Below are 25056 nucleotides of genomic sequence, written 5' to 3'. Positions count from 1 at the left end.
CTGAGTAAAGAATACTAGAATCTGCGAGTGAAGCTCATGAACCAGAAGTGGCTGAGAATACTTGGGACTAGGAGTGGTCATGACCTGGATGGTCTATAATACTCATTGTGAGCATGAAGAGGCTGAACAAATAATACTTGTACCTCATTGAACATTTATTAGAACCCTTTGAAGGTGACTAGACGTAGCTCAGTTTGAGTGAACCAATATAAAAATACTAGCATTATGCTTTAATGTTTCAAACGCACTTTATTTGGTTGATCTATTATATTGAAAACTTCATCTAATACTTATAGTCCATTAAAACTATCTTCAGACGAAAACCACACTCGTTCAAGTTGTTATTCTAAAGAACGGTTTTCGTTTAAGAAGTATTTTTCTTAAGCAGACGATGAAATTTCCAAATGCAAAAATACTTTATTGAACCAATCCTGGGGAGTTCCAGTTGGCATTTACAAATATTATTTTACTGGATGAAAAAGAGCCTTCTAGCGAAAACGCTTTTAAATTCCTTTGTTCACACACACACATATTCAACCCCCCTTTCTATGTGTTTTTCATACAACTTTAATATAGTATATCTTTGTAGATATTTGACTTTTCTTAAAAATAAAATCTTTTTTTGTTATCATTAAAACTTGAGGTTCCAAGATCGTCTTTTGACTTAACACTTTCATCATAGTTTTTCTGAAAAATCAAATGATAGCTCTAATGAAGAAGAGATATCCTATGAGACTCTTTTGTCAAACTCTCATATTATTACTCTTGATTACAAAGTTTAGAAAAATACAAACTTATTGCTTTAGAAAATGAAAAACTTCAGAATCTCAAGTGTTTTTGCCCTAAAGTGTTTTGGAAAATTATTTTCACAAATAATGTTCTTGCCATTTCTTGTAAAGACAGGTTCTTTCTTTCAACTATCCTGCTTTGTTGAGGTGTTCTCGATGAGGAGAAGTTGGGAAAGATACGATGTTTTCACAAAAGCTTTTGAAATTAGAGTTCTCAAACTCAGTTTCATGATCACTTTTGGTGCAAGCAATGCAAAACCTTTTTCAATTTGAACACACTTATAGAATATTTCAAAGACCTAAATGAATTGTGTTTGTGGCCAAAGAAGTACCCATGTATATTTAGAATAGTCATTTACAATGACAAATCCATACATTTGATTTCCTAGACTAAGTGTCCTAGTTGAATCAAACAGATCCATATGTAATAACTAGTTGTCTAAAAGTGGAAACAATGTTCTTAGCTTTGAAAGATGTTTTAATTTGTTTCCCTTTATGGCATGCTTCGTAAAAAAAATGAGTTTTCCAAGATATTTCAAACAATCCTTTCACTAAATCTTTTTTCGTTATTTTTGAAATATGTTTCATATTGACATGCCTATGCTTTTTGTGCCAAATCCATTTTTCATCTTCTCTAGATACTAAGCATTTTATGTTCTATTTTCTTAAATTAGTCAGATTAATCTCATATAGATTATTCTATCTCTGAGTAGTAAAAAGCACAAATCCATCATCTTGCTTGACTATGCATGCATCTTTGTCAAAAACTACTATATATCCACTATCACAAAATTGACTTATGCTAAGTACGTTATATTTTAGACCTTCAACATACAAAACATTATTCATAGTAAGTATAAAATTTTTACCTATCTTACCTATACCTTTGGTTTTTCCTTTTCCATTCCCAAAGGAGATTGATCCTTCGTGTGATTAAAAGTCTAGGAACAGACCTTTCTCATGTCTTATGTCGTGAGTAGCCACTGGTCAGGTACCAATGTGAATTCTTTCTTCTTTCTATTAAGGATATCTGTAACAAAGATTATTTGAGATTTTGGTACCAAATTTTCTTGGGTCCTTTTCTATTAGTCCCTATGCCCTTAGTCTTACTCTTTTGATTGCCTGGAGTTTTAACCCCATTTCCATTGGTTTTACGAAAAGAGACCTTAGGTTTGGCTTAAGATGCCTCTAAACTAGGGTCAAAGCAAAAACCACTTTTGTTAGACAAAAGTCCTCTACACTTTTAGCTTCTAATGTTGTAACCTTCGGCGGGACAAAGCTGGTGATTTTGTCCTTAAGAGATTTTATCTCTTTTGCTATGTCTGACATGTTTTTCCTTAGTTCAAGATTTTCTTTTTAAAGAATCTTTTATTTTTCTTTTAATTTATGGTACTCAAGGGAGATCATATGAGAGTTAGCTAAGAGAGTCTCATAACACATTTCGTCATCATCCAATTCAAAAAGGTACCATAAGTTAATGTTTATGTCTATGTCAATAGTGTTTGACTTAGCATCTGCCATAAGGCATATATTGGCCTTCTCATCATCTAAACTACTATTATTGATTCTATCCAAATCTTCTCTAGTGGCCATTAGACTGTTCTTGGCCTTTTTTTGGAAGACCGCCTCTTTCTTTGAGAAGGGTAGTCAACTTTCATGTGGCCAAGCTTCTTGCATTTATAACAGACAACATCCTTGTAGTTAGTTTGACTTGGATTTTTGAATCTTTCCTTCCTTTTGCAGAAGTTCCTCAATCCTCCTTTCTTTTTTAGCATGTCCTTGAAATTTTTAGACATGAGAGATATCTCATTATCTATAGAGTTCTCAAAACTTTCATCTGAGATACTAAACTCAGATTCTACTTTCAATACTTTCCCTCTGTCTTTCATCGTGTTAGTCTCACCACCCTTCAAAGAAATAAAGTCATTTGGTTTAAGGTGATCTTTTTTTGTTCAAGTGAACCACATGAACTCATAGAGCTCCAAGAAGTTCATCAAGAGTGAGAACTTTAAGATCACATGCTTCTGAGATAGTTGTGGCTTTGGGTTCCTAGATCTTAGTAAGAATGTCTAAGATGTTGAGATTATTCTGAGCTCTAAAGAACTCAATGCCCAAGGATTTTAACCCATTTATAATTGTTTGGAATCTTCCAAACATTTTGTGTATTGATTCGCTCTCCCTCATGGAGAACATAGTGTTTCTAAAGTGTAATAGCTCGTCTAAGCCTTACATCATCAGTACCCTTATGAGTTACTTGATGACATCCCATATTTCTTTAGTCGTTGAGTAGTTATAGAACTTGTTATACTCCATTCTAGATAAAGAAAAAACAAGGATGTATCTTGCCTTAGTATTGAGCTGTAATGTGTGGAATGTGAATGTGATGTGATTGTGGTTCCTCACACTTATGAACAGGGGTGGCACAACCTTGGGTAAGTGATGCTACAGGGATGGTGTGACCTTGGCATAGTGTGGGATATGTAAGGCAATTAATACGTATCACTTATGTCAGGGGTGGCATGACCTTGGGCAAGAAATTCTACATAGGTGACGTGACCTTGGATAACATGTCAGGGATGGCACGACCTTGGGCAAGATATGCTACAGGGGTGGCGTGACCTTGGCACAGTGTTATATCAGGGGTGAGCACGACCTTGGGCTGCTACAAGGGTGGCGTGACCTTTGCATAGTGTTAATTGCAAGATTTGTGATGGATTGATGTGATTGTGAAATTGTGATGTGAAGTTGATGCATGATTGATAGAATTATGAGATGTAGAAATGATTGCAAATATTTCATTATGTAATGAGTTATGATGAGATTACATTGTGGTGTGTTTGTATGTGCTTTACATATAGATGTTTTCTTTTCTCACCGTATAATTTGTGGATGTTTTAGGTGAGGAAGATCCAACTTTGAGTGGCATCTAGAATGCCAACAATTGAATTGTGGGTGTGCTCTAGTATTGTGACATTAGGGCAGAGGATTCTAGGATATAAATTTTTATATGTATTTGGAGTTGTACCTTTTCTTTTAAAAACAATTTATAAACTCTTAAGTTTTACTTTCTAAGTTTTATTTTCAATTATTTTGGATATTGAAGAACAATTATGAAGGTGTTATGTGAACCCTTTTACCAACGTTGAAAATTTTATTCTTTAGTTTATTTACATTATTACAATATATATGTGTTGGGGTAGCAAGGGTGTCACATTAAGTGGTATCAGAGCTTGGTTGATCCAATCGGCCGTGAGTTATGAGTCTACTATGCTTGTTTGGTAGATCAATGATGGAATGAATTGATTGTGGAACTTATTGATATGCTAGTATGATGATTGATTATGTTTGTTGTTATTTAATTGTGTGAACTCTAACGATGTTTTGGTTTATGATGAGGATAATGATGATGATGATGATGTTTCCCTTGTGTTGTTAGTGTTGTGCTTACTTGTGTATTATTTTCTTAGAATTTGGATGAAATACATGATATAGCTTACTTGATCCTATTCATGATTGCTTATTTATTTTGATACTTCTTGCTTATGTTAGAAGTAGTGGTTGAGTGGTATCGCTCGAGTTGCGAGCATATGTGCCAATAGTATTGGACGAAGCCTTGTGCTAATCAACTAGAACTATTAGAACCTTGGATGTGGGTGAAACATTGATTTGTCTAGTGTATTAAGAATTTACGATTGGTGGAGTTTCTGAAATATATAGTTGTAGTGATTGAATCCAAGGAGGTTGTATGTTGAGAATTGGAGTTTTGGTATTCTTAAGGAGAGATTGAAATGTTGATGATTTCTGGAGTTTGATGCTTGTATGTTGACTTTTTATGGTTTAGGTTTCATGTGGATTTTATTTTGGTTTCTAAGTCTTTTGTGCTGAATATGTGAGTTATTTTGGTTTAGGATTGTAGTAGGAAGCTTGGATATGAGTTTGAAGTGAAAGGAGTGAGTTTGGAAGGGTTGAGGCATTTTTGTGGCCTTAGATGTTGATACACTATTGTTGTCTGGTGTAAGAGATGTTTTCGCTACAGTTTTGTTGTGCCAATATGAGTACCATATGGACATAATTAGATTTAGTCTTCAGGAAATTTGAAGCCTTGGACGTTATCTTTACAATGGAACTGGAATAAGATAAAAAGGAGGTATATAACTCCAGTTATAGCTACTTTGGTAATCAGAGGTCTAGCTGTAAGCACTAAATGTATCTGTTGTGGTTTTTGGAAATTTTTAGCTAAGAAGATGATCTTTTTAGAATCTCATACCTTCACAAGAGTTGTAGATTATTCTCCTAGCTTTCTTTTGAGACAGGTTTGAGATCATTTAGATGAGTATAACTCTCTGTGTGTCATTTTGTTTAACAGTTGTTGAAGGGAGGTGTATGCTGTCATGATGTTTTTGAGTTGTTAGGCATAGCAAGGATAAAAACTGATTTGGATATGATGTTCTGAGGTGTTGTCATTGAGAGGTTGTTTAAGATGGTATGATGCTATGTGGTAAGGTTGGTTCATGTACATGCTATATGGTGTAAACGGTGATTGATTCGTACATGCTTAGGGATGGTATATATGAAGGTTTAAAGTAGGTATTCTAATATGATTTGATATGCATGTATGTTGATATGATGATAGATGACCTTATGGATCAATTAACGAGTGTTTATGTGTTTAGTAAGATTGACCTTAGGGTGTGATATCATCATATTGGAGATGATGATGAAGATGTATCCAAGACAATTTTATGTTGTTTTCTAAGTGTGATTTTTGGTTGTATGAAATGAGTTTTCTAGGCCCTGTAATTTCTAGCGGAGGTATAACGTAGATCTATCTAAAATAGAAGTTGTTCTTAAGTGGGAGATACTTGAGTCTATTAGTGGGGTTAGGAGTTTCTTGGGTTAGCTCATTACTATTAGAGATTTATTGAGTAAATTTCTAAGATAGCATTACTATTGACTAGGTCATTTAGGAAGAGTGTTGTCCTTGTGGGGGATAGTAAGTACGAGAGTAGTTTCCAAACTCTTAACGAAAGATTGACTAGTGTTAATACTACTAGATTTTAGTAAGTCTTTTGTGGTATATAGTTGTGCTTCTAAGATGGGTTTGGGTGGATTGTTGATGCAAGAAGGAAAGGTAGTAGCTTATGTCTCTAGGCAATTGAAAATCTATGAAAGAAATTACCTTACCCATGACCTTAAGTTAGCGGTTGTAATATTTACACTAAGATTTTGAGACACTACCTATATGATTCTAAGCTTAAGGTATTTAGTGATCATAAGAGCCTTAAATATCTTTTGACCAAAGGAGTTGAATATGAGACAAAAGAGATAGTTGGAATTTCTTAAGCAATAAGATTTTGATCTTATTTGTTATTTGGCCAAAGCCATTGTGGTGACCGATGTTTTGAGTATAAAACCTTTATAATTATCTTCCCTTATGATTAGAGAGATGGATCTTTGGGCTCAAATTAGGGATTTAAGTTTGACTTGTGAGATTACTCCTGGTAGTGTAAAACTAGGTATGACTCGAGTAACAAGTGGATCATTGAAAGAAATTGGCGAAGCATAATTAGTTGATTCATTTTGGTGACAAGATATGAGGCTATAGCATAAGGTGATGGATAAGAGTTTAACTTGGGTGTAGATGGAGTGGTGAAATTAGAGATCTGGTATGTATACCTAGTGAACTTACGCTTAGGTGTTTTATCTTTGGAGAGGATCATAGAAGTAAAACTAATATTGTGGCAGATCCCTTGATTATGATGATCATTGATCTATCATTTTTGATGATTTAAGGGTTGGATTTGATTGAAGAATTTAGAGACTTAAGCTTGGTGAGTGAGCTTACCCTTAGGAGCATGGAATTGGGTATATTGAAAGTGACTAGTGAGTTAATGAATGAGATTAGAGAAGCCAATAGTTAGATCCTTTCATAGTAAACCAAGTGGAGAAGATTGGTAGGGGTATAGATAACTTTTTCTAAGTAGGAATTGACATTGTTTTGAGGTACAAGAACAAAATGTGGGTGCCTAGTAATCTCGAATTAAGAAAGATGATCTTAGAAGAAGAACATAGGAGTACTCTTAACATTCATTTAGGAGCTACTAAGATGTATCAAAGTGGCATAGCGGAAGCGTGGTGGCCTAAGGTGAAAAGAGGAGTAGAGAAATTTGTGTACTCGTGTTTAGTATGCTAGAAGTCTTTAGGACTTTTGCAGCCTTTAGACGTCCCATTTTGGAAGTGAAATGGTGTGTAGATAAACCTTGGTTGTTGGCTTGCCTAGGATGATTACGAAATTTGATTATTTTTGAGTTATAGTGGATAGACTCACCAAGTTACTTGCCTTACCCTCGTTGATAATAGGCATTCCTTGGTGAGATTGTTAGAGTTGTACATCAGTAAGGTAGTGAGGTTGCATGGGAATTAGAAAGCAAGATGCGAGGAGTCTACCCATTGCTATTTTCAGGAAAATTTTAGGGACGAAATTTCATAAAGGAGGGGAGAATTATAACACCCCAGTTTTCATACTTTTATTGAGGGTAATTTAGTAATTTTCATAAATTTATAGAGGTGATTTAGTATCCCAGAACGGGTCATTCCCAAATTGGAACGGGCCATTCCAAAATACTAAAATTGCCTACAAATCTTAGTTGGGAACGGGGCGTTCCAAACCGCCAAAAAAGGCTTGTAACCCTAGTTGGGAACGGGTCATTCTGATTTAAGAACGGGCCGTTCCAAACATAGCCGTTATGGGTTAAAATGTAACCCTAGAACGGGCTGTTCTAGTTTTAGAACGGGCCGTTCTGGATGTGAAATTTTACACATGACAAATGAGTCCAGAACGGACCGTTTCGGATTTGAAACGGGCCGTTCCGGCCATGCTTGATGCCTATAAATAGAACGCTCTAGCACTCCAAAAAGCTCACTTTTCACTTCTGACTTATTTTTTTCTACACTCTCTTCTTTTTTTCTACACTCTCTGAAGACTGAGGCAAACCCAGATAAGGAGACCAACCAGATCCTGCTCTAGTTTCAACTACTGCTTATCAAGGTATGGGAGAAAAAGGGAGATTTACGTGTAGAGTCACGTGAGGGAATAGGTGGAGAAGAGTTCCTGTGGAATTTTTTAATAATTTTATAATTGTTTCTTAATTATGGGTATTATGAGATTCTGTACGTGTTAAGGATTATGAATACATAATTAATTTGTAAAAATAATGATCTGGGAGGGAGAAAGAAATTGTAGAAAAGTGTCTGTGAGTTAGGTTTTGGAAAAATTGGGGGTTTTATTATTTGATTTAATATTCTATGAAATTGGTGAATCAATCATGTTTTATATTAATTTATAAATGTTATTGTTATATTATTTGGTAAATTTGGTGATCTAGATATGGAATGTGGTGTGATGCCTTTGTACAAATGTATACATTATATCTAATGTTTTAATATTGAATTGATAACATGATGTGGCGAATGGTATGTTATGACTTAATTATTCAATTAATTATGATGTGAGTATGTGGACATGAAATGAGATATTGTGTGGAATGTGAATGTGATGTGATTGTGGTTCCTCACACTTATGACCAGGGGTGGCATGACCTTGGATAAGTGATGCTAAAGAGGTGGCGTGACCTTGGCATAATGTGGGATGTGTAAGACAATTAAAACGTATCACTTATGTTAGGAGTGGCATGACCTTGGGCAAGAAATGCTACATGGGTGACGTGGCCTTGGATAACATGTCAGGGATGGCACGACCATGGACAAGATATGCTACAAGGGTGGCGTGACCTTGGCATAGTGTTATATCAGGGGTGAGCACGACCTTGGGTTGCTACAGGGGTGGCGTGATCTTGGCATAGTGTTAATTGCAAGATTTGTGATGGATTGATGTGATTGTGAAATTGTGATGTGAAGTTGATGCATGATTGATAGAATTATGATATGTAGAAATGATTGCAAATATTTCATTATGTAATGAGTTGTGATGAGATTACATTGTGGTGTGTTTGTATATGCTTTACATATAGATATTTTCTTTTCTCACCGTATAATTTGTGGATGTTTTAGGTGAGGAAGATCCAACTTTGAGTGGCATATAGAATGCCAACAATTGAATTGTGGGTGTGCTTTGGTATTGTGACATTGGGGCAGATGATTCTAGGATATAAATTTTTATATGTATTTGGAGTTGTACCTTTTCTTTTGAAATCAATTTGTAAACTCTTAAGTTTTACTTTCCAAGTTTTATTTTCAATTATTTTGGATATTGAAGAACAATTATAAAGGTGTTATGCGAACCCTTTTACCAATGTTGAAAATTTTATTCTTTAGTTTATTTACATTATTACAATATATATGTGTTGGGGTAGTAAGGGTGTCACACTTTTGACCTAGACCTTGGGGATTGTGGGGTAAGGGAGCCCTAGTCTCGCTTTTTAGGTGCATGTAGTGTAACTTGTTACGACAACATTGTCCTAACACACCTTGGTGTATTTTTCCCTTGTGAGAGTGTTGGGTATCAATCATCTTTGGTTGGGTGTTTGTGATTGACAAGTACTCTTAGGCTTATTTATGAACCTTCAGGCGCTAGTTGCATTTTGATTGCGCCACATGCATATAAAACTATATTGAATCATTACATAATACATTTGATATTGATCTTGTGGATATTGATGCGAATTGTTTATTATGATTGTTATATATATGTGTGTGTGTATGTGTGTCTGTGTGTAGTTGTCATACCTTATCTCACACAAAAAGCATGAGTGAGACGCATGTCACTCCCTTTTTTTATTTATTTCTTGATGTGTTTGGGTTGAATGCCAATTGTAAGAGAGTATCGTTGCGAGGTTGGTGTTGATGATGAGGCTTAATCCTTTTAGTCTTCTTAGGCTTGATAAGATTTTGATGTCAAAGATGCAATTTTTTTTTCTTTGGCTTATGTTTAATGACTTTATGTAGAATCTATCAAAATAAATCAAATAAATAAGGTAACACTGTCTAGATTTCTCAAATGACCAAGTGTAAACTTCTCAAACAAAAGGAAACCGGTATTTTGTATTAAATGATTTAACACTTCTCAAATAAATAAGGTAACATGGAAAAATAAAATCAATCAATTATGCATGTTTGAGATGTGACACTTGCTTATAGAAATTTTGTATAAACTTATGAAGTGCCAAGTGTTACCTTATTTGATTTATTTTTGAACTATTGTCAAAAATTTTATTAATGAACTTCAACTAAATCGGTTTTAATTGATTAGTTTGAGAATGTGAAATCTCTCTTATACAAAATGTAATTCATTTATTTTTATGTTTTATTTGATAATAATAATTATAACTAGTAAAGGGCGTTACATGTAGAGCCGTCCAAATGGGCTGTGGTCCGTGGGCCAACCCGGACCACCTTAAAAATGGGTCAGGCCAGGCCAAAAAAAATGAAAGTTTTATAGTATGTGGGTATATCTAAACCCAGCCCACCATGGGTTCAGCCCACCAATTGTTTTTTGCAATGGAAATTTAATTATGATTTGTAGTTAATTTTGTATGATGAGATATTGAAAATTTTCATTTTGGAATTTTATCATGATTTGTATTTAATTTTGTTTGATATGACTTATGGCTATTAATGATGTTAATTTTATGACTATTATGTTAATTTATAATTAATTTAAAATTTTGAATTTTGTTGATTTTTTTTTTTTAAATTTTTGGTGGGCTAGTGGGCTAGCCCATATAATCCACCAACCTATGGTGAGCCGGGCCAGACCAGAAAATTTTTTAGAAAATCAAAAGTGAGACAGGTTAGATTGGCCCATTTTTAAAGTGGGTCAAGGTGAGCCGGCCCACATGAGTCGGGCTGGCCCGTTTTGATAGCTCTAGTTACATGTTTTGACATTCTCATCTTTTTTATATCCAATTATCACATGGAGTCACAAAAAAAGTTAAAAGATTCTTTGTACATATAAATCTTAAAGACTGAATTGCTTGACTAAAAAAGAAACAGAACATTAATTTGAACATCATGAATTCGTGTATGCTTTTGCTTAATTTTCCAAAAAAAAAAACATGGCTTAATATTTTGACTCAAAATGATGATTTTTATGGATTAATTTTGTTTAACATCTTCAAGTTAAGATGAGTTCCCCACTGAACCATTCTATGAAGTGGTGGACGCTTCTTCTAACTGAAACTTCCCCAACCCTTCTGTTATGACAATATGCAAAAGAAAGAGATCAAGAGAAAGAAGATGACACGCAAATCATGTGATTTAGTTAATGTGACCTACATCCACGGACAACTCAAGAGTTTCTTAATTCTGAATGAGGAAAGTTATCTAATATAGTTGTCGTTTAACCTTATCAAAGGATAAAATATAACAGTCCTTTAATACCCCCATTATAACCCAAATAAACATATGAAATAATAACGGACAAAACATAAATTCAAGGCATCTCAACAATTCTACACCTTGACTTGAATTTTCCCAAGTCACTAGTAACCAAGAACAATTCTCTTGCCTATTCTCCCCAAAAGGTCTCAAGCTATGCAAACATTCACCAAGTTCAAGCTATGCTTAAACATTTTAGAAGACAAAGGCTTAGTCGACATATCTGCTGGATTTTCTACAGTGGCTATCTTCTATGTGGAGAAAAATTTGTCTTCAATTACATCTCGTATGAAATTCAACATGACATCAATATGCTTTGATCTTTCATGATAGACTGAATTTTTTGCTAAGTACAAAACACTTTGACTATCACAATAAAGTATAAGTTTTTACACATTCAAACCCAAGTTATCAATAAGACCTTGCAACCATATACCTTCTTTAACCCCTTTTGTCAAGAACATGTATTCTGCCTCAGTGGTAGACAAAGCAACAATAGGCTGAAGTGTTGCTTTCCAACTAATAACACAACCATAAAGAATGAAGATATAACATGTCAAAGATCTTCTCCCCACGAGATCTCCACCATAGTCAGAATCTGCATAGCCAATAAGACCACACCCAATATCATTAGAACCATAAACTTAGCAAATATTACTAATACCTTTCAAATATCGCATAATCCACTTCACAACCTCCGTATGAGCCTTCCCATGATTACTTATAAATCTACTAACCACACTCATTGCATGAGCCAAATCTGGTCTTGTACAAACCATGGCATACATTAAGCTCCCAACAACACTAAAGTAAGGAACGTCATTCATATACTCCTTCTCTTCATCAGTACTAGGAAGAGTGCTAGCATCAAGTTTAAAATGTGCTACCAAAGGAGTACTAACAGGCTTAAAATTCTCCATTTGAAAAGACCACAATAACCTTTCAATGTATTTCTTCTAAGATACATAAAGTAGACATGCATTCCTATCTCTCCAAATCTCCATTCCTAAAATCTTCTAGGCTGCACCCAAATCCTTCATCTCAAACTTACTGCTCAACATCGCTTTAAGAGCATCAATATTAGTCTTTCTCTTAGATGCAATTAGCATGTCATCCATATACAATAACAAATATATATATATATATATATATATATATATATATATATATATATATATATATATATATATAAGAAGCATCTGATAGCTTCCTACTATAAACACAATTATCAAACTCATTTCGAAGAAAATTATAGGAAACCATAAAAGAATCAAACCTCTTGTACCATTACCTCAAGCTCAATTTTAAACCATACAATGATTTTTTTAGCAAACACACATGGTTCTCTTTTCCGACCTGAAGGAACCCATCTGGCTGTGAAATATAAATCTGCTCTTCTAAATTTCCATGTAAAAATGCAGTTTTCAAGTCAACCTGCTCTAATTCCATATCCCAAGCACTCATCATAGCCAACATAACTCGAATAGTCTTATGTTTTACCGCAGGCAAGAAAACTTCATGGTAGTCAATTCCTTCTTTATGTGAAAAACCCTTTGCCACAAGTCTTGTCTTGAACCTGGATGGTTACCAGAAATCCCTTCTTTCTTTGTCAACACCCATTTGCATCCCATTGGCTTCACACATCTAGGTAAGGTAATGGTACTAACTGTTAGAAAAGAATGGCACAATCCAAGAGGGGGGTGAATTGGATTCTATGACCCTTTAAAAAATTATCAGAGTATTTAGGATCTTTATTTCACTTTAAACTTTTTTAAGACTGAATTTTCAAATGAAGCTCTTCTAAAGACTTGTTATGAGAATATGAATGCAATATGCTCTCTTGATTACAAAATTATGAGGTTCAAATGTAATGTTCTAATTCAGATTTAAACCAACAATATTTACATACACTTGTTAATCAAGATTTATCTTCTTTAATGTTCAACCAAGAAATTACACAAAGTAAAAGATAAGGTAGAAGAAGATTGCACAAGTCTTTTATACTGGTTCAGCCACCCCACATGTGACCTACATCCATTCCTTAATCAACACCTGATTAAGATTTGTTCCACTATCTTAAACAAGAAGGTTTACAAGCACACACACATGCATATACTTCTACACTAAAGATAACCACTTTCTTGACCCTAAGAAAGAACCCCTTGTAGAACCCACTACAAGAAACCTTACCACTTGAGAAACCCTTCTCAAGATTTTTACAAAGATTCACAAAGAACAAAGGAACGAATTCACCTGGAATTCTTGAAGCAAATCTTAATCTTCCCCTTTCAAGATATGATGATGATGATCTTCTCACAAAGTTTTTCACAAACGTTTTTACTCTTGGATTTCACAAAGAAAACTCTCCAAGATGTCACAGAGACTCCACAAAATTTTTTTTCACAAATTGATTATCAATTCTAACTCTATGTCTGAAGTTTCAAAAAGTTCAAACTATTTATAAAAGTCTCAGACACAGATAATCGATTATTTTAAAGAATAATCGATTATTTTGTTCTTCAGGTTTTCTAGAAACCAACCAAGAACAATTTAATCGATTATTTCACTGGATAATCGATTATTCCAGAGAGTTATTTCTGGGATAATCGATTATTTTGGCAAATAATCGATTATTGCAGCAAGGCATCCCATTTTGCCTGTTGCTGGAATAATCGATTATATTTAACGATAATCGATTATTTTAAGTTAGTTTTTAAAACTTCGTTTTTAAGTCTCAAAATAACTTTCCAACCTTTTCACTCATCATCATATACTCTCTACTTAGCTCAGATATAGATTTGCTCATGCACAAAGCATACTAAGCACACACAACATAAAAACTCATTCAAAACACTTTATTTTCTAAACTCTATTACATAGCACTATCACATAGCATTTTCTTGACTTTTCTTTGACTTTGTTTTTGTTGTGCTTGTGCTTCCAAGTTGTACGTTGTTGTTGTACACTTATGTTGTGATCATCAAAACTCCTTTAGGCTTCAAGCTCTCCTAAGCTCAACAATCTCCACCTTTTTGATGATGACAACACATGATTCACATTACATCAACTCAATGCAATTGTGCTTCATCTTCTCAGTCATTGTGCCTTTAATTTCCAACATATAAAACATGCACAATACACACACAAGCACAATACCTGCAAAAACAAAAACTAATACACACAACACAACCTTTTCTCCCCCTTTGGCATTATCAAAAACAAAGTAAGCCAAGTTTCAAAATTATAAGCCATGTACAGAGTATATCCAGCAATAACCAAGTAAAAAAAAACTTTGGTTCAGCAATCCAGATTGAATCAATTGTGCACCAATGATCCATAACTCAGAACAAGTCAAGCCAAGAAAAACATTACCACAATATCAAAAACAGAGCATTTCAACCAGCAAAATCTAAACCAAAATATCAACACATATGCTCACAAAACAGAGCATTTTAGCCAGCAAAATCAAAACCATAACTTGGAACCACAATCAAGCCATCATATCAGCAAAATAAACTCCAAATTCATCAAAATATAATTGTTCAACAAAAAAACATTAAAATTGTTCAGAAATTAAAAATATTACAACCACATCGAAATTAATTGTTCAAGACCAGAATTTAAATTCCTAATTAAAACTAAACAGAAACACAACAAAGATCAATCCTCATCCTCCGGTATGCCAAGGTGAGTCTTGAGCAGCCTCACTTCATGATCCAGGTCATCAAACCTGTCAAGAATACCAGAAAACAAGGATTCATGTCTCCTTGACATTTCCATGACCGCATCAATCTTGTTGATCATCAATTGCTCAAAGGGTGAAAATGGCTTCAGCTCCGCTTCAGGCTCCCTGCTCGGTTCAGTTTCCAGCTGTGGTGGTTGATCTTCATCGTGTAACGGAACACCGTCTTCATCAGTTGCAGGCTCCGGGGTAGGGGGTACATCGCCTTTAAACACCCATTTGTCTTCTTGTTTAAGCATCCCCATGTGATGCAATGAAGACTTCTCTATTTTGTTCGAAGCATGCAAAATTATCACTACTAGAAAAATTAAAATTAGAGAGGGAACAAATCCGTCACTAAATTTGATAAAATCCGTCACAAATCAATTAGTGACGGAATTTGTGACGGAAATGATTCCGTCACAAAATTTGGCGTCACAAAATATTTAGTGACGGATTATTTTCTCCGTCACAATTAGTGACGGAATTAAGGCATCACAAACAGTATAATTTCCGTCACTAATTTCTAATAATAAATGTTTAGAAATTAATAAAAATCCGTCGCAATTTGTGAGGGATTAAATCCCTCGCAATTTGTGAGGGATTAAATCTGTCACAAACTGTGATGACTTTAATTAAGTAGAATCCGTCACAATTTGCGAGGGATTAAATCGCTCGCAATTTGTGAGGGATTAAATCCGTCACAAACTGTGATGACTTTAATTAAGTAGAATCCGTCACAATTTGCGAGGGATTAAACCCCTCGCAATTTGTGAGGGATTAAATCCGTCACAAACTGTGATGACTTTAATTAAGTAGAATCCGTCACAATTTGCGATGGATTTTATCCGTCACTAACTGGGATGAATCCCTCACCAACTGTTGATGACTAAATTTGAGGAAACCATTGTTTTTAAGAGTCTGGTAATCGATTACCTATACATGTAATCGATTACTAGACAATGAAAATCATATCTTCGAAATTTACTTATTAAAAGGTTATCTGGTAATCGATTACCCATTTCTTGTAATCGATTACCAGAAGATGAAAATTCCAAATTTGAATTTAAACTTTACAACTTGAAACTAAACCGTTGTAATCGATTACCAAGTCTTGTAATCGATTACCAGAGCCTATTATTCTAGACTAAACAATAACATTTGTCTTCTGAAATTTAATAACAAGTAACTAAGTGTGCTATATAATCCTATCAGATGCAAACAATCATTGAAAAATGCGTTTATAGTATGTTAATGGAACAATTATTGATTCAAGATCTTGCGTATTTAATTTGTACAATTAATCAACTGTATATAATAACTCATTACTATTGTCCAACATATTATATTTTATTCTAAGACTATTCATGAACAATTGTTGACTAAAATATATTTTTTTTTCATTCGAATATAGTGCAGAATAAAGTTTTTAGTAATACATAATACAAAATTATAATAAACTAATTTTTAAATTTATGTACATTATCACATTAAAAAAACTGTATGCTAATCTAAGATAGAGTTTTTTACTCAATGAGACAAGGAAGTTAACACTCAGTTGTACATTTTGGAAGATTTGTTTTTCCTCCATGCTAACATTCCCCACAGCTACTCCCATGCAGAGCACCTTCTTAAGCTGGAATAGCCTTACTCTCATTAACCTTTGACTCGAGAGTTTCTTGGTGAGTCACAAGTGTTGGGAACTTCCCTGCAAAGTGGTGCAAAATATCAGAATAAGGTTCAGCTAAAGCAATATTGAAATCAAAAACCCAAAATATAACAATTCTAAAAAGCAGGGAATCAAATTAAAAGCAAGGGATAGTAGAGCCAATTCAAAAGGATAACCAAAGCCACTTAAAAAAATTATGTAGTTAGTGTTTAAAAACATCCAAGTAAATAAAATATAGCGCAATGTGACCAGAAATTAACAAGAACACAGCAATGTATTATGTGAACTGATCAGAACAAGAAAATCTCCAAGTACACTCTAGAACATCCAAGAGGATCAAAATCGTAAACCCAAAACAATAAAACGTGCCTGCCTTGTTGAGACCAGGTCCTAAGAGACAAGGAATTTGCTTGATCCTACCACCATCTTGTTAAACAGCTGCTAGCAGTGCTATAACATTCTAAATTCTTGCATAAATAATCATTTGAAATGACAATAGTACTTGAAAGCAAACCAGAGAATAACTTGGAGTTCAAATTAGGTTAATAGGTGAGCTTCCAACACAACAAAAGTACCAATCCAATTGCTAGATGTTAAAAAAATTGAACTTGACAGTTAACTATGTGTACGTTTCACTTTTAGAGATGTTGCAAATATAGTTACTCGATCGTTAGATAATTGATATGCATAAAGGCCAAGAATTAATCATCCAAGTACCTAAAGTTACCTTTGAAAAATAAGCAATTTTCTAAATTTATGCTATCACAAACAAGCACATAATGCAACTGCTAGTTGTAGAATAAACTACAATGATACTCAACTCGAAGCTATAGAAAAAAGGAAAACTGTGTGAGGATGTATCTAATGAAAAAGTTATTTTGACTAGTAAGGGAAACCAATTTTAACCATACAACTACAAATGGATGATTGAAATTAATAGGTCACATGATCATCCCAAAAAGTACATGATTTTTATAATTTAAACTTAATCACTCATGATAAAGATTTAATGGCCAATACCTGTTCCTGTCAATCACACACAAAAAAATATCATCGATGTCTCTCATACATAAATGTATAGTTTACTGCAGTATCATAAGCTTGGCGGTTCAATATCTTAGACAAGTCAATTTCAAAATATGAGGCACCACTAGGCCCTAAGGTAACTACAATAAAGCACGGTGACATAACAAGAAATTTTACCTCCATAATCCTTCTCCTTGACATTCAAATAAGAATCAGGAACCACCCACCGATCTCCCGGCAATTCTGCATTTCCAAAAAAACCACAAACCGAATAAACCCTCACTAGCACAAAACACATGCAAAACACTTAAAGCTCAAAAACAACATATACCTTTAATCTTGTAAGAAAGCTCTTCAGACACAAGCGCACCAAACGCAAAGTAGTGCCTAGTCGAAACAGAATATATCTCCATCCGGGCTTCCTCTTCACTACAAAAACCAAACCAACCACACTAAATAATCAAAATCCAAAACCCACAAGATGCATATTTTACGTCGGTTCTACATCGGTTCTCTCACTATTAGCCAAATAGAAGTCATTTTCAATTTTTAGTTTTCTATTTCTACCTAACCCATGATTTTTAAAGTTAAAATACGAAAAATTTTGAATGGATAATTGAATTATAATAATAGTACTAAAAATCAATTTCTATCTTAGTATTGATTAAAATTTTCCTCTGAGTATTATTTACCTATAGTTCCACCCAATTCAATAACACAAACATCAGCTGGCCCTTCTTTCCCATCAACTGGTATCTTTGCAACACGTTCTATCCACTCTTGGATAGCATCTGTAATGTGTGGAACAACCTACAAACAAAGGAAAAGCAAAATGAAATCAAGGCACCAACAACAATTACAAAAGCTTCAAAGAGGAGAAATCAGAATCAGAATGATTAAACATACCTGAACAGTCTTTCCAAGATAATCTCCTCTTCTCACCTTCTCAATAATAGACTACAAACATTCATAATAAAATAACCATTAAGAAACATCAGGAACAGCTAGTTAGAAATATTAAATACGAATCATTCATAGCCTTCTAAGTTCTACTAACAGTTTAAGCTTTTGCAAAGTTAGGCCTTTCAACCATACAGTTAAGTGTCCAATACTTTACACCCCTGTTCCGCAGATTAAATTAATTTTCATCTCAAGATAGAGAGCCAGTGCTTTGTGCAAATTTCAAGTTCAAGCCCAAAAAATAGCTTGTGTTTCAGGGTGTGCTCGAGAAAATGAAACTTTCTTATAACCAAATTGGTATGGTGGGTGGGAACGGAGATGATAAACTTACGAGTCAACTTTCAATACAACTTCACTAAAAATTATCTATGAATTTTTTTTCTCCATTAACATGTTAACCATTTTCTGAGAAAGCTATTAAAGGCATGGTAGATCTAATTAACAAGCACCCCGTTCTCCCCATTCCAATTTGAAAAATATCAACATAAAATTTACAAGTGAGTTCTTTCCAAGAAATTACCAATCAAGGAAATAAGATCGGTAGCTTCTATTTCTACTGCAGAATCAACAAGCAAATGTATGTCGTACGTTCCATTTTACACTGATTCAAGAAAGAAGAACGAAAAAAGCAAACATATAAATGACATATGCTACCTCAAGAAAGCCAAGAACTTAGAGTGCAAGAACAAATTAGGGCAAATGTCAGCACCTGGTGAAATTATAAAAAAAAATCCCAAAATAATTTGCAAGTTAACTTACAAATCTTTTACTTTTCCCTTTGGCGAAGAACTCGTGCAAGACCAATACCACATTTCGAGACAGCTCCTCGGAGAGGTTTGTGGATTTGGTGCACTAGAAGAGCCTACGAGAGTGTGTGTTGAATGTCGCGAGAGAGATGCTGTCTCGAGAGGTTGTGTGTGTTTGTAGGAATCGATGATTTCGTCGCGGATGGGGTCGCCTTCGGGCTTCTCCATGACGACGAGCCAGTGTTCGAAGTCGCAGCCGTCGAGGAGGATGGTTTCCTTGGGGGGCGGTTGGACCAGTTGGGGTTGGGGTCGTTGAGGGAGGAGGTGGTGGCGCGTGTGGAGAGGGCGTGGATGGAGGGGGTGGCGGGGAGGAGGAGGCAGCAGAGGGAGGGGGAGGCCGCGAGGGAGATACGGCGGAGGAAGGAGAGGGCGGAGAGGGAGGGAGGAGCGGTGGCGGAGAGGGAGAGGGAGCGGGAGAGGAAGGGGGTTAGGGTTAAGCTTTTCTTTCAGCTTTCACTTATAAAACACTCTTGCTTCCTTACCACAACCAAAACTAAAGTGTGTAAAATATCTTATCTTTTCTACATTTTATTTTTCATTTTTATTAACTCATCTCTTATACTTCATCCATGATTATTATTTTATTTTTCTTATAGTTTTATAAATTTTATTTTTAATTTTTAATTTTTATATTTGATAGCTAACTCTCTCCACAGGGATCTCTCAATGTTTAGGGATTCATTTATTAGTTCTAATTAAGTGGAATTGTTTATGCTTTAGGGAAATTTTATTAACTTTACCTTTGAAGAAGCAAATTTCACCTAGAGTGCCCAAATATTTTTCTCCACATTGCTAACTGCTAACTGCTAATGTCTTGTTCTACGGAAGCCGGCTGGGATGGAAAGATAGTGAATGAGTCGTACCAATGGGTAGAGAAGGTAGTGGCGTTCCAGCCAGAGGTGAAGCAGTGGCAATCTGCTGTCAGGGATGGGCTACAGGCACACCGCTACTGATCTTCTCCAATTTCACCTAGGGTTTTAGAGGGAAACTAAAAATTAATTAAATATTTTTATCAAAGATATTGATACAGATTTTAGATTTTATTTACTATGTTTTATAATCAAAATAAATCCAATATTAAATCAAAACATAATAAAAATTATAACTAAAATCACAATAAATTTTCTAATATTAAATTTAGTCTATATTAAAATTAATTAAATATTAGTATTTAAGAAATTGTTACAGATTTTAAATATATATTTTAAAGTTTTTATTTTATTAAATTAATTGAAAATAAATTATATTTGATCACTTTTTAATAAAATAAGTGAATGATAATGAATTAACTAAAATTTTGAAATATATTTTAATTAAAAAAAAATTATCAATACAATGACTAAAAGTATTATAATAAATAATTAAATTAAATAAATTAAATCTTAAAATGATTATTTTTTTTATGATACTAAATTAAATATTCTAATTATTTTACAATAAATTTAAATGAAAAGATAATAAAATATTTTAACTGATACTTCAAATAAAATACATTAAAATATTATAATCAAAAGAAATCCAGTATTAAATCAAAAGATTATAAAAATCATAATTAAAATTATAATAAATATTCTGATATGACTCAATGAAGGGTTTCAAGATATATTGTTTTCTTACTTTTTTTCCTTCATTTAGAAGCAATTAAAGTTAAAAAAAAATAATTAAAAACTTGTAAATTATCCTTGTCACTTTTAAATCTAAATTACATTAATTTATAGTTTGTTTTTAAACATAAAAATAAAGAAATTAAAAGATATTATTTTGTTAACATAAAATAAGAAAATTTTAATTTTTTAACTAAAAATTTACACTTTAAAATTATAAAATTATGACATTAGAAAGACATTTTTCAATAAACAACTAAACTAAAAAATAACAAATCAATAACAGAAAAATAAATTGACACTTCTGATTTCTTTACTTTAATTTATAAGTTTTTTTAAAATTTATTATATTATAATTAAATTATTAAATTAAAAAATAAATTTTTTAAACTTTTCTAATTACACATTCATTTTTAACTTTTTTAGCTAAAAAATTAAATGCTTAATTGTATTTTTGATCTTTCAAGTATTGCAATTGTGCAATTTTGATCCCTAAGATTTTAATTGGGTAATTTTAGATTGAAATTGTGCAATTTTAGTCCTTCAATTTTTAATTGAACAATTTTAATCTATTAAATATCATAATTGTGTGATTTTAGTCCCTCTCATTAATCAATTCTAACTCATATTTTTCACAATATTAGAATACTTGAAAACACAATATCGAGTAATACCTGTCATATTAATAACTTTCATGCAATGTTTTAAAGGTATTTAATAATTATTACTATTTTAACAATGATAGAAATTGAAATCAAAGTAATTCAAATACCAAGAATTTCAAATTCCTTGAATTTGTAAAATTACTCATCCAAACACACCATAAGGGAATGCAATTGTAAGAGACAATTATATGAGTAAGATGTTTATTGTATGGATTAGAGTACTCTGTGGGTTCTTAAGAGAATCCTGAGAGAAACAAATAAACTATGCAAGTTTATATTTTGCTTTTTGATTGTTCTGTTGTATTCCTTGTTTCGTGAGATGTATGAATATCTATTTAATTCCACAAATACATGAGTTTTGATTTGAATTAAACATGTTTGGTATTTCAAATATGAAAAAGATTATGTTATTCAATTTTTGTTATTTGTGTTATGGTATATGGGGTAGAGGGTGTCACACAAATGATACATATTTATTATTAATAAATACATAAAAAAAAATATATATATATATATATATATTATAATTTTATAATATTATTCATAAATTAATATCAATAATATTATTAGTATATTTATACATAAACTAATAATTTGATAAATATAACTTATTATATATTAATATACTTTTACAAAAATATAAATATACATATCTTATCTACTATATTTATATTTTTGTAAAAGTATATTAATATATACTAAGTTATATTTATCAAATTATCAATTTATCTATAAATATACTAAAAATATTATTGATATTAATTTATTAGCAATATTAAATTATTAATAATATATAAATTTTATTTATTTAGTAATAATAAATATATATCATTTGTTACATTAATAAAAATTATAGTATATGTTAACTTAAATAAGCAAATAATGGTATAATTTTAAATTATTATATATATATATATATATATATATTGAAATTTTAAAATTATTAAATTTTTAATGGGAGAGATTCGAATTGCACAATTATGATTTTTGAGAGACTAAAATTGTTTAATTAAAAATTAAAGGACTAAAATTGCACAATTACAATTCTTTAGGGACTAAAATTATCCAATTAAAATCTTAGGGATCAAAATTGCACAATTACAATACTTGAGGGATCAAAAATGTAATTAAGCCAAAATTAAATTAATATTTTTTTTTATTTTCACAAGTTTTTTTTAAAATATTTTTAATGAATGTCTTAGTTTCTTATGTTCAAAATTGACAATTTTTTATTTAATTAAATGAATTTCATAATTTTTTCAGTCCTTTAATGAAATAAAATATTTTTAATTTTATTATTTTTTTAAAAAAAATTAACATATTTTCTTTAATTATGCATAATTCTTAAATATAAAAGTTTCATAAATAAAATTTAATATTTTGAGAGGGAACAATTTGTCACAAATTTTTTCACAAAATATTTTAACCTATTTTTGAGAGGGAAAAATCCGTCACTAAATTTTTTCATTTTAGTGACGGATTTTTTAGAGACGAAGTTCATTCCGTCACAAAATCCGTCACAAACATTTTTTTTTATTTAGTGATGAAATTTGTGACGGATTTTTAGAGACGAAAATTTTTCCGTCACAAATATTTTTTTTTTGATTCAGTGACGAAATTTGTGACGGATTTTTAGAGACGGAATATATTCCGTCACAAAATCCGTCACAAAAGTCAATAAATTCTTGTCCGTCACAAAACTTAAAATTCCCTCACAAAATGCGTCACTATTAGCGATGTTATTTTTTCCGTCACAAAATTCGTCACAAATATTAATTTTTCTAGTAGTGTATTTTTCTTTCCCCAGATAAATCTATACTAGCATTCTCAAAAATCTTGGACAACAAAAGAGCATATGGAATCGGACCATCTTCCTTCTGCCTAGCCTTCCACATACAATCATTTACGACCGATACCCAATCGATCTTGATTTTCTTTTTAATAACATGCATTAACAGAATTTCATCCCGTGACATTTGAGCATGATTATGTAATCTAGGTTTCAACATCCAAGCAATTATGAAAGAAATTAAACGGGAATTCTTTTTCATACCTCTTGCCAAAAATTTGTCATAGTTTGTGTTCACCGGGTTCCTTTGACAGTCCCGGAAGGTAATCATCTCTTCAAAATCCCCAAAATTGAAAGGTTGAGGTTTCTCCCGTTCAGTACCAATCAGTCCCGTAGCAGCCTTCAGAGTTGGTCCGTCCAACTTAATCAACTTTCCTTTCACCACCGATTGCATGATGCCGTCATTGCTCGTGGCGAAACAGAGAAAAAGCCTGATTAACTCAGGATAGTAGGGACCTTCCATTTCCAAAAACTTGCCCAGTTCTTGGTGCTCTAAAAGGGTTGGAAAAATAAAACCCTCATTCTTAAACCATTCAAGCTTAAGAGTCTTCGGAGGAATGATTCTCCGCACGGCGTACCTTCTCATCAGCAAACCATTTCGTAATCAGTTGCCCAGAGGGTAGAGGACGTTTGCTCCCCCTCACTTCAAGCTTCTTTGGTCTCTTTGATGAAGATGCCATGGATGGGTAATGAAGAAGATGAAGAAAATGAGAGATTTGAGAGGGTTTGAGAGAGTTAGGGTTTGTGGGTTTGAGAGAGAATGAGAGAAAATGAGAGAAGAGAAGGATTATGCCCTAACACATTCTGAGTGAGGGTTTATAGGAGGATCCAAGGGTTTGGCGCGTAGATAACCGTTTTAGGAAATTTTAAAAGAACTACCCAGATAATCGATTATTTATGCAAATAATCGATTATTTGCATCAGCAAAAACCCCTTAAAAACACAATCTGATATAGATAATCGATTATTTTCAAGATAATCGATTATTCCAGAGGGTATTTTCTCCTAACACAGCCCAGATAATCGATTATTTACAAAATAATCGATTATTCCAGTGACTTCTCAGATTCCAACTCCCAGATAATCGATTATTACCCAAGATAATCGATTATTACAGTGCCTCTTGAGTTCCTTCTTACCAGATAATCGATTATTGCCCAAATAATCGATTATTTCAGAGGCTCTTGGAATTCTTCATGTTCCAGATAATCGATTATTACCCAAATAATCGATTATTTTCATGGGTTTACTTAAGATAATCGATTATATCTTATGATAATCGATTATTCCAGAGAAGTTCTGCTTCTTAGAAATTTAACTTCTCAAATTTCACCAAGTCTTATTTGTCACTTTAAATACTCTCTTCCAAACATCTCTAATTATCATTCTCAAAGCATGATCAATTCAAACATGATTCATTGATTATTCCCAATTCAATTCTCAAATTGTTGAATCTTTCCCTTGGTAGAGGTTTTGTAAAAATATCAGCTAGTTGTTTGCTAGTTTCTACAAACTCTACAACACAATCATTCCTTTGCACATGGTCTCTCAAAAAGTGGTGTCTTATCTCAAT

At 32.8% G+C, this 25056-nt stretch overlaps 1 protein-coding gene across 1 annotated transcript; it reads right to left on the bottom strand.

The window, feature by feature from the left end:
* Positions 1–15936: 15936 nt before the first annotated feature.
* LOC145952907 (multiple organellar RNA editing factor 8, chloroplastic/mitochondrial-like) lies at positions 15937–18050 on the bottom strand. The gene is made up of 3 exons (XM_083066011.1): positions 17931–18050; positions 17777–17842; positions 15937–16612 (listed from the first exon to the last, which is right to left on the bottom strand). The coding sequence occupies exons 1-3, from the start codon at positions 18010–18012 to the stop codon at positions 16536–16538; spliced, it is 225 nt and encodes a 74-aa protein (XP_082922137.1). The 5' UTR covers positions 18013–18050; the 3' UTR covers positions 15937–16535.
* Between the last annotated feature and the right edge of the window lie 7006 nt (positions 18051–25056).

The sequence above is a fragment of the Cajanus cajan genome, chromosome 10 (assembly GCF_000230855.2).
Source record: "Cajanus cajan strain Asha chromosome 10, NIPB_CcT2T_4, whole genome shotgun sequence".
In the NCBI taxonomy this organism is placed as follows: Eukaryota; Viridiplantae; Streptophyta; class Magnoliopsida; order Fabales; family Fabaceae; genus Cajanus; species Cajanus cajan.
The sequence above is the reverse complement of the archived record's forward strand: the minus strand, read 5'-3'. Positions and strand labels throughout refer to the sequence as shown.